This window comes from Chanodichthys erythropterus, chromosome 20 (genome assembly GCF_024489055.1).
Source record: "Chanodichthys erythropterus isolate Z2021 chromosome 20, ASM2448905v1, whole genome shotgun sequence".
Classification (NCBI taxonomy): Eukaryota; Metazoa; Chordata; class Actinopteri; order Cypriniformes; family Xenocyprididae; genus Chanodichthys; species Chanodichthys erythropterus.
In genome coordinates this window covers 8,856,176-8,874,034 of record NC_090240.1, presented here as the reverse complement: position 1 = coordinate 8,874,034, position 17,859 = coordinate 8,856,176, and the positions used below count along the sequence as shown (strand labels likewise).

At 37.7% G+C, this 17,859-nt stretch overlaps 1 protein-coding gene across 1 annotated transcript in view; it reads left to right on the top strand.

The window, feature by feature from the left end:
* The first annotated feature begins 10,369 nt into the window (after nucleotides 1-10,369).
* The window catches only part of prdm5 (PR domain containing 5), an 88,195-nt gene continuing 80,705 nt past the window's right edge, over nucleotides 10,370-17,859 (top strand). Inside the window, exons 1-2 of the mRNA XM_067371680.1 lie at nucleotides 10,370-10,591; nucleotides 15,818-15,901. Of these exons, the coding sequence (XP_067227781.1) occupies nucleotides 10,493-10,591; nucleotides 15,818-15,901 (183 nt within the window). The 5' untranslated portion in view covers nucleotides 10,370-10,492. The remainder of the gene's footprint in view (nucleotides 10,592-15,817; nucleotides 15,902-17,859) is intronic.

Here is a 17,859-nt window from a genome sequence, read left to right as displayed (position 1 = left end):
ACCTGGCAAAGACAGAGATTCTTGTCTTCCCTGCCAATCTGACTGTACAGCGCAATTTCACCATCCAGCTAGGTTGGCCAGAAATCTTGGAGTAATTTTTGATGACCAACTGACCTTCAAAGACCACAATATAAAGATAGCTCGATCATGCAGATTTGCACTACACAACATCAGGAAAATAAGGCCTTTTCTAGCAGAACATGCAACACAACCTCTCGTCCAGGCCCGGGTCATTTCTAGGCTTCTATGCAATCAAACCTCTACAAATGGTTCAGAATGCTGCAGCATGTCTTGTCTTTAACGAGCCCAAAAGGGCATGTCACACCTCTCTTCATCTCTCTGCATTGGCTACCACTTGCTGCTCACATCAAGATCAAAGCGATGACGACTGCTTACAGTTCTATCACAGGCTCAGCACCCTCCTACTTCCACTCACTCTTACGAGTCTACATCCCTACCAGAAGCCTGTGATCGCTAAATGAATGAAGGCTCATGGTACCATCACTCTCTAGAGCATTTTCATTCTCTGTTCCTTGCTGGTGGAATGATCTCCCTGCCTTCATCCGGAATGCAGAATCCCTGGTAATATTCAAAAGACAGCTGAAAACTCATCTCTTTCGTGAGCACTTAACCTCATCTTAAAAAATGCTTTCACCTTTAAAGGTGCTGTAGAACGTGTTTTCAAAAGATGTAGTATAAGTGTAAGGTGTCCCCTGAATGTGTCTGTGAAGTTTCAGCTCAAAATACCCCATAGATTTTTTTAAATTCATTTTTTTAACTGCCTATTTTGGGGCATCATAAAATATGCGCCGATTCAGGCTGCGGCCCCTTTAAAGTCTCGTGCTCCTTTTAGAAAGATTTAGAAAGACAATTTACAAATATCACTAAAAATATCATGGATCATGTCAGTTATTATTGCTCCATCTGCCATTTTTCACTATTGTTCTTGTTTGCTTACCTAGTCTGATGATTCAGCTGTGCACATCCAGACATCCTGCCCTTGTGTAATGCCTTGGACATGAGCTGGCATATGCAAATATTGGGGGCGTACATATTAATGATCCCGACTGTTACGTAACAGTCTGTGTCATGTTGAGATTCGCCTGTTCTTCTAAGGTCTTTTAAACAAATGAGATTTATACAAGAAGGAGGAAAAAATGGTGTTTGAGACTGTATGTAATTTCCATGTACTGAACTCTTGTTATTCAACTATGCCGAGGTAAATTCAATTTTCAATTCTAGGGCACCTTTAATCCCTCCCTATTCTAGCTTATATTACTCTAAGCAATGTCTGAAACTTGTATTGTAAGCACTTCTTGTATATATTGCCTCTTCACGATGAATCGCTTGTATTCATCACTTGTAAGTCGCTTTGGATAAAAGCGTCTGCAAAATTAATAAATGTAAATGTAAAAAAGTATGTACCAATTCAAATGTCTCAATATGTATTCAAACATTTCTACCATTAATAATCAAATTAGTCAAGGTTTGAGTCAAAAGCAATTCAATGTCCCTTTCGGCAAAGAAAGCTCCAGGGTTGATGTTCCTGTAGTAAGACTTCTGTAGCCTAAGTCAGTTTTGATAAAGGCATTAGGTACATCAGGTATTATTTCCAAGAACAAATGATGTGCCCTATGCACATAAACTGTACAACTCTATCCTCTTATTGTGTGTCAACAATTAAGACTGACATTAACCTTATTTCTGCATAACTTCACTCTTAATATAGGCTTAAACTTCTTTTTTACTTCACACACTTTATAAAGTTGATGAGATCACTTCTAAAATCTGAGCACAGTGTGTGATGTTGTTGAGATCTTTTCTGAATCTTTAGAGTAGACCATTGTGAGAGTGTTAGAGTTTTTGTCTCAGGAGACAAGTGTGAAGCAGGAGACTCAAGCAAAAGTCTCCATTTGATGGATGTTAACCTTATTTATTTCTAAGAGAAACAGTGAAAAAAGTTACAGAGATCTCATTTTTGAGATTTTAGAGGGCCATTTAAAAAATTCTGAAAACTACATATTTCCAACTCTGGTTACAAGACAGAAACTTTATTAAAATACTAATAAGCTCCAAGAAATGTTATTAATTATGGTAACTCCAATAAATTCTGATGTAAATGAATCATCTTTACACATAAATTCTGGGAAAACTGACAAAAATATGAATTGCTTTAATTGAATCATTTGGTTTGTCCAATCAAATACTCTGTAAGAATGTCCATCCCCCAAACCACCTGTCATTGACTACCGATAGCAAGTCATGATTTTGCTGAGCTATGTTATAAACTAATGGCATTGGCTATTTATTGGATATTTTGATATCCTGCCTCCACTGTGTTTCAAAAGGAAATATGTCAACACAAATAAGAAAACTGTTTTCATCAAAGCATTTCTTTTAGTTCAGTTCCTTAGTTGAAATGTGTGTGTGGTCAGTGTTAGTCTGTGATCAGTGACTCTAGCTGAGAGAGTAAAAGTTGATGCTCAAGTGTGTGTGTGAGTGTGTGTAGGGTCAGGTTAAGGGTCACTGAGTCCTAATCGCTGCAACTCTCCATCCTCACAGTCCTCACTCCAGGCACTCTGACAACAGGGGTCAGCGAGGTCCTGGAGGTCACTGGGGGTCAGGGGATCGAAAAAGATGGGCCACACAGAGATCACTTTCAAACTTCTGTCACTGCAAATACTCTTCAACACATGCATTCAGCAGCCTCCAAAGACTCCAGGAAATGGTCGGAAAAGCACAGTTTTCTTCCCTTTGTTGACGTATTTCCTATCGAAACAGGAAGTTGGGCGGGACTAGGCCCTTCATGTTAGACATTGTGTCCTATTCACTTCCATTAATATGCATCCACAAGTGGGAGATAGTTCAAAAATGCAAATATCAAAGCTGCATGGTTTGTAGTGAGGGAAAATGGAGTAAACTATACTATGAAATGGCTTGGAGCACTAGATTTTTTCAATCAAAATTTTTCATCATTATTTTACTGTTTGAACAGTAAAACATCACTGTTCTGTTTTCTTAAAAGAGAATAAGATAAATGTGTATCTAGAAGTTAATTTATCATATCACAAACAATCAAGATATGGACTAAAAACCACTAATATGATTGATTGGGATATATAAAGTGCTTTTAGGTTCCCAAGTTTGATTTGGAGTCTCCTACAATAGGTTTACATGCATCCAAGGTCAGAAAACACTTTCATTTTCTCATATTAAACATTGCAGCCTCACCTTATTCATCAAAGAGTCTCTCTAAACCCCTCCCTTCCGAGAACCTACTCTGCTCTGATTGGTCAGATGGCCCAGTGTGTTGTGATTGGTTTACTCCGCTCTGATGGGACAGATGGTACAGTCTGTTGTGATCAAAGTCCCTTTGAGCCAAGTCATTTCACTCGGCGGCCATCTTTGAAACACCTCTCGGGCATCTTGGGCATCATGCAATCTCTTTGAATGGGAAAACATCAAATTCTCCAAAACTGTTCGCCAACCTTACGATTAAATTTCATATTTGAAATCACCAATGAAATCTAACAACAACGGTCTCATAAATGTAGTTTCTAAATGCTCGAATCATGACAGAAAAAAAATATTTTTCAGGCTGGATCAAGCTAATGCGCATGCACAGACCTAAATGCGCGTCTCTTCGGAGGCGCGCGTCTGACTGTTTCTATAGAAACCGGTGATTCTAACGGCTGCTGAAGTGACGCAATGCCTTTACCAGGCGGGACTTATTCCGCCATATTACGCGTTACACTTTCTCCCGTTCATAACAATACGAGTGACACGTCTTGTGTTATTCTATAGTCTTTGGTTTTGATTGGTCTAGTCTGCTCTGATTGGTCAAATGACCCAGTGTGTTGTGATTGGTCTACTCTGCTCTGATTGGTCAGATGGTCCAGTGTGTTGTGATCAAGCGGCAACCTCCCCCAGTTTCTCGTGAAGCCAATACGGAAGTGACTTAAACTGCAATTTATCGACTGGCCGCTAGGGACAGGCTGCAAAAGAGAGCAGGATCTCATTGAGTCTCATTGCCCTGATTGGTCAGTCTGTTGTGATGGTCTACCTCTTACAGCATGTGTCGGAAACCAAACATCCATTAGAATATCTGAATTTCAGCTTTGTCAGCGCTTAATACATAGTGATAAGAAGAGTAACGATGATGTTGATTTTAATTAAAATCGACGGATTTAATTCAATTCCAGCACGAGTCCTCTTACAGTGCTGAAAACAGCTTTTTCTTTACATATCGACAACATGAGCCAAACTCTTCTACAGTGTTTGAGGACGGGGCAAAGTAGACATTTTTTCATGGACAACCATTGAAGACCATAGACTGGCATTACGCGAATGTGTTACATTGTTAAAGTATGTAACAGGAAGTGAGACTGGAATTGCTGATGACTCATTTCAGAAATTCCGAATCCATTCTTTGTTTTAATGAGACAATAGTTGCGTCCAAAATGACGCACTATACACTGCACACTTTTTGTTTAAGGTTAATACCAATACCTTATACCAATTGTATAAGGTTATTTTGTCATTTAACAACGGAGTCCGATCCTCCATTCCCCCCCGACTACGTAATTAAAGCTGCGACAGTTGAGTGCACGAAGTGTCCAGCATTCCACACTTCATTTTTTCCGTTAATTTAGTGCATCATCCGGGTATTTAAAGTGTACTTTTTCTTTTTGGAATTTTCAGTGTGAACGCACTACTCGCACTATTTATACTTAAAAACGTCATAGAATAGTGCATAAGTACGCGAATTGGGACGAACCAGAACTTTATTTGTCATGTCGGCGTCAATAGCCTCATGGGCAGCGCGCTGATATGTAGCGCCAATGCGCTTTGGGCGACCCGAGTTTGAGTCCCGGCTCACTGTCCTATCATAATAAAGGCAAAAAAAAAAAATTATTTGTCATGAACTTTGATCATTAAAACTTTGCTGAGCTTTTGCATTCACAAACAGCTCTATTACACACTACATGAAAGGTAATATTCGAAAAAGCATAATGGAGCACTTTAAAAATGTTTTGTATTGTTTGTGTCACTGATTTTCTAAAAAAAAAAAAAAAAAGTCTAGATATTCAATGAAAAAATACTGCTATAAAGCTCTGTTTTCCCTTACACTGAACCACAAACTTTTGTGGTGGATATTTTTCCATGGCTACACAAAAGATTTCATGTTTATGCCAGTCTACCAAAGTCTCAAATAAACAAGCTTGCTTAAGAACTTTCTAACGAACAATTGTTCAGAAATTGATTGGTTACTGTCTCCCCTGCTGGCAGATGCAGTAACTACACTGTTATGATGGCAAAAATCATGTATCAACATTGATGTTTCCCCATTTCAAAATAGCCCTATTCAAATATAACATTCTAACCATATTTTAAGCAATGTATAACTCAAGTATTTCTTTATATTACTATAGACCAACTGCCTTTGAAATGTGTGAAATTTTTTGCATGAAATTATGGACCAGATTACCCTGTTAAACTAAACCATTGCAGTAAAATGAGTGACTTCTGCCATAATTTACTCATCCTCATGTTATTCCAAACCAAAATAACTAAATAGAATAAACTGCACAATGATTTTTTTTTTTTTTGCCTCCTCCAGTCTGATAGAGTCGATGCCAAAAGTCAGTCTTCAGATATTGGCCAGTCAGAGTTGGCAAATTTCACAGAAGATCACATAGTGATTATGCATTTTCTAGCGAAGATCCACAAGTTTCTGTGTGTTTGTTGTGTTCAAGTGTGCTAGTCTGTAAACCTCAGTCATTTAGTGTATAATGCCCAGTTTTGTAACCATTTACAATGTTGGAAAGTGTATTAAAGTGTTTTAAAATCGTTTTAGATTTTAAAAGTCGTGTGTATTCCAGCCATTATTTTCTGCATCAGCCACAAAAAGAGATGTTTTGAGAATCTTCATCTTAATGCCAAACTTCATTGGTTTTCATAACAGATCATGCAGAAGGTTTAAATTCCTTTAGTAATGTGGTTGTGGATATAACCGGCCTGTATACACACTACTCACAATTGTACAAACCCTATGTGATTGTACAAATTACCCACAGTGGTTTTAGTCTAATGGGCCTGGCCTTAAAAGCCCTGTGTGTCTGTGATTGTATTGTATCCTCTGTCATCTAGATCATCCATTGCTGTCTGTATACCCATTTCCCTTAGTTGCTTTCTGCAGAAACCTGTCTTTAATAGATGTGGGTAGGTACTGATGAAGGGCCAGTAAACAGCATCTAAACATGTGACACACAAACACAGAGCTGCGATTGTTAACGGCAACTAATATGAACATCCATCCTCCATTACTGTGGCTGATTGTGCGACCACCTTGTTTATAGAGCATTACATCGAATGGCTTTGAAAATCAATAAAAGAAAACACAATGTGTATATGAAACAGAGACCACACAGTCAGAGCAGAGGCTGATGTTCATACTGAGGTGCATTAGCTCTGTTTGGATGTCAGATGTAAATATAACATGTCAGTAAAATGGTAATGTTAAAAGGGTCATGAATTGAGAAATCAACTTTTCCATAAGAGGTCATTGTACTATAAGAATATCCTGCAAGTTTCAGAACTAAAAACATCCTTGTTAGTCCAATAAAAGTTTTTATTGACACCAGACCCAGCGAATGACTGATCCTGGAACGTATGTTATTGATAGGTGAAACACCGCTAGAGCTTAGATTCTCTGCCCGAGCCCAAGCCTATAAGCCTATATTTCCCGCCACCGTCCTCGGGCCGGGTCGGGTCGGGCCCTTGTCACGTGTCATGCGCAGCGTCTCGTCCACTCGCAGTCTCGCACGCGTGACGCATCACACCTGTTGTGCGTGTTGTACTATTCAGTAGCTTAAAGCCTCGTTTAAAGCCTCGTTTACACTACACGCGTGCGGCGCGTTACGGCTGCGACGCGGCTACCGGAGCTGATACGCGGCCACTCTAGTCAATGCTCGTGTTTACACCAGCCGCGCCGCGGTGCGTTTGAGAAGCGTCCCAGAAGCGGCTTACCGCGCCGCTTCGCTAAAGATATTTTTGACGGACGCCGCGTTCAAGACGCGCAGCTGAAATACAAAATAAAGTCAAAATAATCACCCTGAGTAAACTCCCGCTCATATTTCACATTAATACGATGCCAGAAACTGACGACAAGAGATTCGAACTTGAAATTTCTTGTTTTTTGTTGTGTTTTAACTTCATCTGTATGGCTACAGCAAAATAAAGTATGGCATAGCAATAAACACAATCAAACCGGACAAAATATAACCATTTAGCCATTAAAAACATGAAAAAATTAACAAAAACAATGTTTGCCAGGCAAATCTAGTGGTCTCGCGAATCCAGCCGCTTCGCTTCTGAAATGCTTCTGGTGTGAGTTGACACCCCTCAGAAGACGGAACAAAACCTTGTCGGAGCCGAAACGAGGCTTAAGTACAACATGGAGCTTGAAGAACCAAAGAAAAAAAATAAAACAGGAGAATTAACTTTGAGCAAGTCTGGAGGAAAATCGGAGGTATGGAAACATTTTAAACTAGTTTTAATAAACAAACAACGCAGTTTACATGCTTCTTCCATGTCGTATTATTCATTAAGATAATAATTAATAAATGCACGCACAATTATGAACTTGATAAATGTTACAGATATGTTTTACTATGCACAAACAAATGCTTTTCAACTTACATATGCAAAATTCAGAATTAAATGAATGTGCTGCAATTTGTACAAAAAGAGAGTCTATAGCCTACGTGTTTTAGCCATTAAATAAGCACATTTAGTTTCAAGTTTGTTAAGTTTTGTTTTGAAGAAAGATTTTCTTTAAAGTGAATTTCGTTTAGTATTAATTGTATCTTAATTTTAATACATTTTTCATCATCCAATTACCTGGATTTAATACATAAAAAGCAATATAGCAGACAATATAATATTGATATGGAGGCGCCGGCGCGCCACGGACACACTTACACCATTTGAAACTCGTAACACACGCTGTCACCGAATTTACAAATGCACATCTTGCTTGTTGCTCACACACATATTATGTTAAAATAACAATAGGTTGAAGTAACATTATTAATAATAATTAATCTTTAAGAATATTTGATTGAATGCTGAATGTTGAGCTTGTTCAATTTAATAAAATTAAAACTTTATTATAATTAAAATAATTTAATATTTAATATTGAGTGGCCAATTTTTGCTCATTTATTAATAGTATTTATATAATTTATATAACTGCGCAGCTCCCCCCTGTAGCCTATGATCTAGCACAGCAGCACCTGCATTAAAAAAAATAAAATAATCTGGCGCCGCCCCTGGTTATAACGGCCCACATATTAAAAATGGTCGGGTTTAAATCGGGCTCGGGCTCATAATTACAGTGGACGTGTCGGGCCGGGCCGGGCTCGGACACAACGTGCTCGGGCTCGGGTAGGGTCGGGCTTGATTTGTTGGGCCCGATCTAAGCTCTAAACACCGCCTCCGCAGAAGAAATCAATGCCTACTTCATCATTACAACGTTAGCCTCGCCCACTGGTGTGTTAGTGAGATGAGGATGAGAGAAGAGCGATACAGGACTAAAAAAACATTACCTTTCAAAGGATCATAATGTTAGGAATCTGGTTATTTTCAACAATGTGAATGTCTCAGTTGAGCTTTATTTATTTATATTCAGTACATTTTACTGTGGATTCTTTGGTAAATAAATTGCATTTCGGCGCAGGCTTTGCAAACAGACTTTTACGATATGGACTCGACAGTAATGCAACAACATGCAACTTAGTAGCATGAAAAAATCTGTTATTTAAATGGTGATTAAATTATATATAGAAACTGATCAAAGAACGCTCCCTTAACAATCACTTGAGCTGTCAATCAAAAAAGAATTTATCAGTGACTGATTTTTGGATTCGTGGCAAAACTCCTGTTTTATTCAATGAATATCTTAGTTTTTTGCATTTTCATTGTTAGTTATTATGAAAACATTCGTTAGTACAGAAATTGAGTTGCAATGACGAGATCACTGTGAGATTTCATGCGCTCAACATGTCTAATCGGCTACAATGTTCATCACTGCAAACTTTCATGCCACAATCTAAATATAAGATCTAAATGTAATGCTATAATCAGCACTTTCATGATTAGTTAGTTAAAGGGGCTCTATGTAGGAATGACACCCAGTGGTTGTAATAGGTACTGCAGTCCAAATTCAAAATATTGTTTGCCCCGCCCCCTCGTTCAAAGACACGGGTGGCCAGCTTGAGAACACGCAACAAGAGCGAGCGCAATTGACAATGAAAGCTGAGGAGACTGTAAGCTGATGAGTTGATTTATCTGTGTTTTAATATGCTGTCGTTCATAGAGATTTTTAGATGGATGCAGAGGCTTTTTAGGTCAGGTAGAATCTGCAATTCTCTGACCCAGTTTGTTTGCTGGTTTCCATGTGTTTCCATGTGTTTTCCGCCAACTGGCAACCTGTGATGTCGAAATACTATTGGATAAACTGGCAGCACACGGTTTCGCACAGACCAAAACAAAGACAGACATTCTGACACGGAACGCACATTTTCAAAGTAGAATATCTGGCTGTAGCATTGTTTTTCTGAGAAACAAGTAGGTGAACTTAGCATGTAAATATCTGCAAACATATAGGGGTATTTATATGCTTTGTTAAAGTAAAGTTAACTATTTCAAATAGAAAGATGTCAGCCAATCACAGCAGTGGGCGTTTACACTGAAGTCTGCAGACACGATGCTTAAAACAGAGTGTTCAAATCAGAGGGCTAAAATCAGGTTAGGAAAAAAAATGCTTTTTATTTCTAAATTATAATGATTTTTTGATGTAAAAAGCATACTAACATTAAGTGCACCCCAGGAAACATTATAAAACAATAAAACAATGCAGTTCATTATTTAATTTAATGCTGTTAAATGTTTAAATCTGGAACATTGCTTACATTCTGAGGTACTTAATAGCCCTCCTTGTCACAGGGACTGGTTGTCCCCCACAAACATAAACTAACACAAACATTACTTTAAAATGTACTATTGCACATAATGTATTATTATTATTAACAACACCGTTATTGTTGTTGATATTATCATGTTTTTGTAGTATTATTATTCGTGATTTGAGTTTTATTTAGTATGAAATATTAAATTTTCCCGGGAAAATAAAATATGTAGCTCGCGGTAACAAACTTTTCACCAAACAGATCGCAGAACCTCTCTGTTACTGACACTAACGTGTACGTTCATAAACTTTCCACCAATCAGAGCGCAGAATCGCATTCCCTGTACGGCCAACAGCCAATCGGAGCGCAGTGCCCCTCTCCTGTACGGACTGTAACATGGATGATCAGACTGGACTGAGATTTACAAACACAGCGAGCTGAGAACATCAAACCAGCCCCTAACCGTGTGTCCGAGCGCGTTTCCTCTGTGTTGTTCCGAAGAAAGGCGTCTCTCTGAAGTAATGAGAATGTTGGGCATGTACGTGCCGGACAGATTCGTGCTGAAGTCCTCAAAAGTTCAGGACGGGATGGGGCTGTACACTTCCAGAGCAGTCAAGAAGGTTCGTGTGTATAAAACAAACCTCAGCATGAGAGATAAAGTAGTAACTTCTGGAAAAATGCTTCTTTTATCAATATATTCACTTTGCTCATAGTGTATTAAGTATAAACGCCTGGTTGTAGCTGCATTCCTCTGTGTATGTGCTTACGTGTGCTGCCACGTCCCTTACAAACAATCACCATGGTAACCATCGTTTCCGCCAAAAATTCACCATGCCAGCCACCGTTTCCGCAATAAATTTACTACAGTTATTGTTGTTATTACAGTACAGTAACGGTTACGTGATATTAGCCTCCACTGCTATTTAAAGTAAATCAAATTAATACCAGAAATAGTTTTACACTGTTTGAAAGAGATTTGATATTAACTTATTGTGACTTTTCAGCGAAAGCAATAAATATAGTTACTATGGTATTTGGCTGCGAATGTGTTTTCTGTGGTAATTGTCTGTAAGGGGTCTATATCTATTTACAAGACTTTTACCCTCTTTTACCCTCTACAGCTAAAAGATGAGGTGTGTGAACATCACAAAACCTGCAAGAACACTAAGAAAATACACCAAAACTGATAATATATATATATATATATATATATATATATATATATATATATATATATATATATATATATATATATATATATATATGGGCCATTCTACAGAATTGGTTCAAAATGTATAATATAATTATTAGTAATTGTACATTTAATTCTCATATTGTATTTTCAGGAAGTTTTGGAATATGTTTCCTCTCCCCAAATTTGTCACTACCGCAACACAATAATAAATAATTTAATAAGAAGGGTTACATTGACCTTGTAAATATATTTTTTTTTTGCAATTTTTTAAAAAAGTTTTCACAGGTAAATCAATAACGATTACAATTTTAACAATATTTCAAGTGTAATTTATGAGATTTGTTGTATTTTGAATCCAATCTTTCTTTGTAAAATGCATAAAGTTTGTCATACTGATTTTAAAGTTAAGTATTCATTAGTTTGAATATACATTGAACCAAACACTATAATAACATCTTAGTTGATAATTCAATATACTTTATTTTTGACAAAACATCCCATGTATCGGTCATGACGGTAGTGACAGTAATGTGTTGGTAGTGACCACATCACACTACAGAATATTAACTCACATACTAAAACAATACTAAAACATTAAAATACTAATGTGAAGTCTCTTTGTACTAAAATTTTGTTTATTTCCCCCAATTATGTTTTTCCTTTTGTCACTACCGAAACTTCACCACATGTTTCGGTCATGACTGTTTCGGTAGTGACAATTTTAGTTACTTTTAAGCCTAGCTCAAAGATGCTAAGCAGCATATGGTTAGCAAGCACAGTTCTGAACAGTTGTACACACATAAAAACTAAATTTTATGGAATAACACCCCAAAAAGTTTGCTTAATTGCAGAAAAAAAGGTGTCTGGTAGTGACATTCCTTAAATTTACACACAAATTTTCAGACTTTTGAACACATTTAACTCAAAATGATGGTCCCTATCTACTATGAAAGAGAGGCTGTGAGATGGAGGGACACAGGAATATTTCCTGATCAAAAATATAGAAGTGTGGTTAAAATCAGTCTCAGCCAATGGACTAAAACACTTTTTCGGTAGTGACATCAAAATGCGAGACACATTTTTTTTTTTTTACATAAAGTTTCATGATGTAAAATATATATATATATATTTTACACAGTACATGTAAAATTATAATCAAGTACTTCACATGTGCTTTACTATGTTAGTCAGCACATCAAAATAAGAGTACTTCATTAAAATATGACAAAAGATTATTAAAACAATGATTTAAAATGCACTTTGAAGTAAAACATTTTATTTAACATTATTACAAAGTGCACAAAGTGTTAAGAAACAGTCATGAAAGTATGCTCTCTTTAATTTTATATTATCTGCAAGTACAGGTTTTTCTTTAAATATATAACTTTTAAGATATGAGGTACACTACAAGTGGACATTCACTACAATGAAGCACACTTCATTTTAACAAGGCTATGTAATGAAACATGAAATATAACCTGTACATTTCTTCATGTGTTTCAACCATGAAGGAAATGGTTGTTCCACTTGGTTGTTCTCCTGTTCCACTTTCTTTGATTGTCTTGATTTTTCGATTTGCCAGATTTTAATTGGGTCAAATGACCAAAAGCATTGAAAACATCTACACAAGCTTTAGGAAATGCCATCTCAGGACTTCAGACCGTTATTGTGTTCATATTGCATGTTCTGAACTGTATTCTGAGATGTATCTGTTTCTGTTTGACCAGGTTTCCACCTGGTATTAAGATGTCATGTCAAGTCAAGTCATCTTCATTTATATAGTGTTTTTCACAATACAGATTGTTTCAAAGCAGCTTCACAGTGATAATAGGAAAATTAATTGACTGATTGTTTTGACTTTACAGCAGATCTAAGAAAACATTATTATCGAGCTAAAGTAGGTTTTTGATTGAATCACTTCAATTGTAAAAATTGTTAATTATTACCTTAAATGACACCTTTCCCACTGAAAACCAAAGACCTTTAATGTGTTCTTGCCGTTCATTTACGTGTTTAGTCTATAGGTTTGCATGTTTGTGCACAGATGCTTATTCTTTTTTACAAAGTAACATTGCCAAATTACTTATCTGGCCCCCATAATACAGAAAAATTAGTCATGTCTGTGGATCTATGTGAGCTGGAATCATTTTGATAACATTTTATCTTTACATAGGGAAAGGAAAGGAAAGGAGGCCTTCGCAGGGGATAGTTTAGTTGACACTTCAGGGCTGCGTTTTCATCGTTTTCATTTAGGTGCACGTCCTTCATCTCATCCGGATACGGCCTGGCTCTGGCAGACTACGGTAAACCTCGGGATAAACAGAGAGAGACTAATACTAGCGTAGACGTCATTCTTCTTATGATGTAGTGAGTACATCAGGTGTTATGGGAAGTGTTTCTGGTTCCGGCTGACCTAATTTATGCAGCCTAACAATTTACATGATTTGAATTATAGAAGTAGATAATGTGTTATGTGTATGCCAGGTTAAAGAGATGTTTTTAGTCTAAATTTAAACTGACAGAGTGTGTCTGCTTCCCGAACATTGCTAGGAAGACTGTTCCAAAGTTTAGGTGCTGAAAAGGAAAAGGATCTACTGACTGCAGTTGATTTCGATATTCTAGGTATTATCAACTGGCCAGAATTCTGAGATCGCAATAGACGTGAAGGACTATAATGTGTTAAGAGCTCGGTCAGGTACTGGGGAGCTAAACCATTTAGTGCTTTGTAAGTAATTAGCAAGATTTTAAAATCTATACGATGTATAATAGAGAGCCAATGCAGTGTTGACAGAACCAGGATAATATGGTCATACTTCCTGGTTCTAGTAACAACTCTAGCTGCTCCATTTTGGACCAGCTGGAGTTTGTTTATTAGGTGTGCAGGGCAACCACCCAGTAGAGCGTTACAGTAATCTAGCCTTGAAGTCATGAATGCATGAACTAACTGTTCTGCATTTTTCATTGAGAGCATATGTAATAATTTAGATATATTTTCAAGATGGAAGAATGCGGTTTTACAGATGCTAGAAATGTGACTTTCAAATGAAAGATTGGTATCAAAGAGCATACCCAGGTTCCTAACTGATGACGAAGACTTAACAGAGCAGCCATCAATTGTTAGACAGTATTCTAGGTTATTATGTGCAGAAGTTTTTGGTCCAGTAATTAGAATCTCTGTGTTTTCTGAATTTTGGTAGTAGGAAATCACTAGTCATCAATTTTTTTAAATCAGCTGTGCATTTTGTTAATTTTGTGAATTGGTAAGTTTCACCAGGGCGCGAATAAATATAGAGCTGAGTATCATAAGCGTAACAATGAAAACTAACGCCATGCTTCCTAATGATATCTCCCAAGGGTAGCATGAGTGAAAAGCAACGCTCCTAGTACTGAGCCTTTCTGTACTCCATATTGAACTTGTGATCAATATGACATCTCTTCGTTTACTACAAACTGATAACAGTCAGATAAGTATGATTTGAACCATGACAATGCAATTCTACTAATGCCAACATAATTTTCGAGTCTATTCAAAAGAATATCATGATCGATAGTCTCAAAAGCAGCACTGAGATCTAGTAACACTAATAGAGAGATACAACCACGATCTGATGATAAGAGCAAATCATTAGTAACTCTAATGAGAGCAGTCTCACTACTATGGTATGGTCTAAATCCTGTCTGGAAATCCTCACAGATACCATTTCTTTCCAAGAAGGAACATAGTTGTGATGATACTGCCTTTTCTAGTATTTTTGACAGAAAAGGAAGATTCGAGATCGGCCTGTAATCGACTAAATCTCTAGGATCAAGTTGTGTTTTTTTTAATAAGAGGTTTAATAATAGCCAGCTTAAAAGTTTCCGGTATGTATCCTAGTAATAAAGACGAATTAACGATATAAAGAAGAGGATCTATGACCTCTGGAAGCATCTCTTTCAATAGCTTAGTCGGTACAGGGTCTAACATACATGTTGTTGATTTCGATGATTTAACAAGTTTAGACAATTCTTCCTCTCCTATAGCAGCGAATGAATGGAATATTTCCTTCTAAAGCTGATGCTCTCCGTATGTCTTTCTGTCTTCTCCAGTCTCGTTCATATGTAAATTTTGTTAGCTTATTTCATCCTTTAGATTGAAAGATCTGGAAAAAAACCCATACATTTACCCACCTATAGACCCTCCCCTAGGAGTCAGGACAGAAGTGGTTGAAAGTGGAAAAAATAGACGGATTAAAATATGAGGTGTAAACGGGAATGTGTCTTCCTCGTCTACTTGTGATCCGATTGACCAAAACCGATCTCAATACCAGGTGGAAACAGGGCATTTAAGACTTGTTTGCTTTGTTCTGAAACAGGAAACTTGATTTGCTACAATGTTGCATTTTCTTCTTGGCTCAGTCCACTTTCACAAGGTAAATTCTGTCTCAAAATATACATCATAAAAGCTGATTTGTATCTTTAGGTTCGTTGGTCAAAGTGACAATGTGAATTCTAAGTGATCCAGGGCTAAATGTATCGTTTTCTTTTTGTTCCGGGCCAATAGAGAAGCGAAGCTCTGAGTTGATCATGTTCAGATCCCACCCAGACTGCTGGATGTGACATCAAAGCCCAAGCCTACAACACACTCTCACACAGTCTTGCTCTTCTTTCACAGGGTGAGAAATTTGGGCCGTTTGCAGGTGAAAAGCGGATGCTGAGTGACTTGGATGAAAGCATGGATCCACGACTGATGTGGGAGGTGGGTGACTAGACTCAACAATGATTCCATCGCTTTACCCATAATGCATTTGCTATGTGTCGCCACAAAGCTTTTTGTTTTTGTGTCACTTGGGAGCACTTCAAAGGCAACTCATATCTGATAAAACTTCTTTAAAATGTTAGATGCTAGTTTATGGCTGTTTTATGACTGTATAACATTGATGTTCTTCTGAAGAGAATGCGAGTGGTTGCACAAAACACACCGCGACCATGCTAGGCTGCTGGGAATGGTTGTTAAGAGGGTGATATTCAGTTGCTAAGCTGTCCTGAGTGGTTTTAAATGTGCTGATATGTGGTTTGCTAGATAGTAGCTAAGAAGTGTGCTTAATTGTATTGATTGTGCACTTGTTGTGCTTTAAAGAAGTACACTTATTTTCTCTGCAAAATTTTTGCAGTTTTTGCCATTTCCACACGTTATACTTTAACGAACTCCTCATAGAGCTTTAATCAGATCAACATCATATTTGGTCAGTCTAATCTAAAGGCCTTTAGGATTTTAAATTGTGAAGATCTAGAGGTTTCGTTGAAGGGTGTGTCTATGGCGCCCTAACAAAATTCGATGTTTCGCCATGAAACAGGAAGTTGGTATAACTCAGGCATACTATGTCGATCTGCTTCAAACTTCATATGTTTTATTAGAGTCCTGGCCTGAAGACGTCTACATGCCAATATTCAGTTACAATCATAGCGCCACCTGCTGGCAACAGGAAATGACATGTTTTACACTGTGATTAACTCATAGAGATTTAATCAGATCAACATCATATTTGGTCAATCTAATCTTAAGGCCTTTGCGATGTAAAATTTTGAAGATATTGAGTTTTTGCTGAAGGGCGTGTCCGTGGCGGCCTGGCAAAGTCAAGTCATATTTCTCCTTTATTTACTCGCTTACATGCATGTCAACCACTATTCACTGTTTTCCTAAGGCCACCAGGTGGCGGTGTCCCCGGATGCAAGGGCCCTTTCATCGCTGCTTGCAGCTTTAATTAGGGGCCAAGCACCGAAGGTGCTTAGGCACCTATTGTTATTGTTGGCGTTCCGTACGCTTATTATTATTCTTCCGCTTCTTCTTCCGCTCTTGAAGTCTATGGCAGCCCATAGAACCGCTTGCGGGAAAGTTGTGAAATTTGGCACACAGTTAGAGGACAGTCTGACCTTTGTCCATAGCAAATTTGGAGTCTCTAACTCAATCCCTCTAGCGCCATCAGCTGTCCAAAGTTGCACTTATGTTTATGTTAATAACTTTTGAACCATAAGGGCTAGAAACAAAATTCTTTTTTCCTCTGATTCCTTGGGTCAAGACGAATCGATTGCACCATATGACGTCATTTTCCGTCATGAAAATTTTTCCGCCATTTTGAATTTTCTGAAAAACGTACTTTTTTCGAACTCCTCCTAGGCCGTTACTCCAATTTTCACGAAAATTGAACCAGATCATCTTCAGACCATGCCGACAAAATGTTATGGAATTCAAGTTGATTTCTCAAACCGTTTTCGAAAAACACGCAAACGAATTGTACGTAGTGCTTGCGAAAATAGACATAAGGCTGTATCTCCGCAACGCTTTATCGTATTCAGACCAAACTTGGTAACTGTCATCACAAGCATGACCTGAGGCAACATGCAGCGTTTCGGCGCAGCGCCACCTAGTGGTGCGGAGATATGAAAAATGGCTATTTTTACTTATAACTTCTGATGGGTTTGGCCAAAAATCATGAATTTGGTCTCGTTGGATTCGGGGAATCATGCCGAGTCGAATGATATCCAATTTTCCCATATTGGACATTTTGGCCGTCGGCCATTTTAAATTTGGTGCTAAAATGCTGTATTTTACGAACGCATTAGCGTATCGTTATGAAACTCGGTATGGGTCATCAGCACAATGCCCTGAAGGAGCATACCAAGTTTAGGACCAGCGCCACCTTGTGGTCAAAAGTT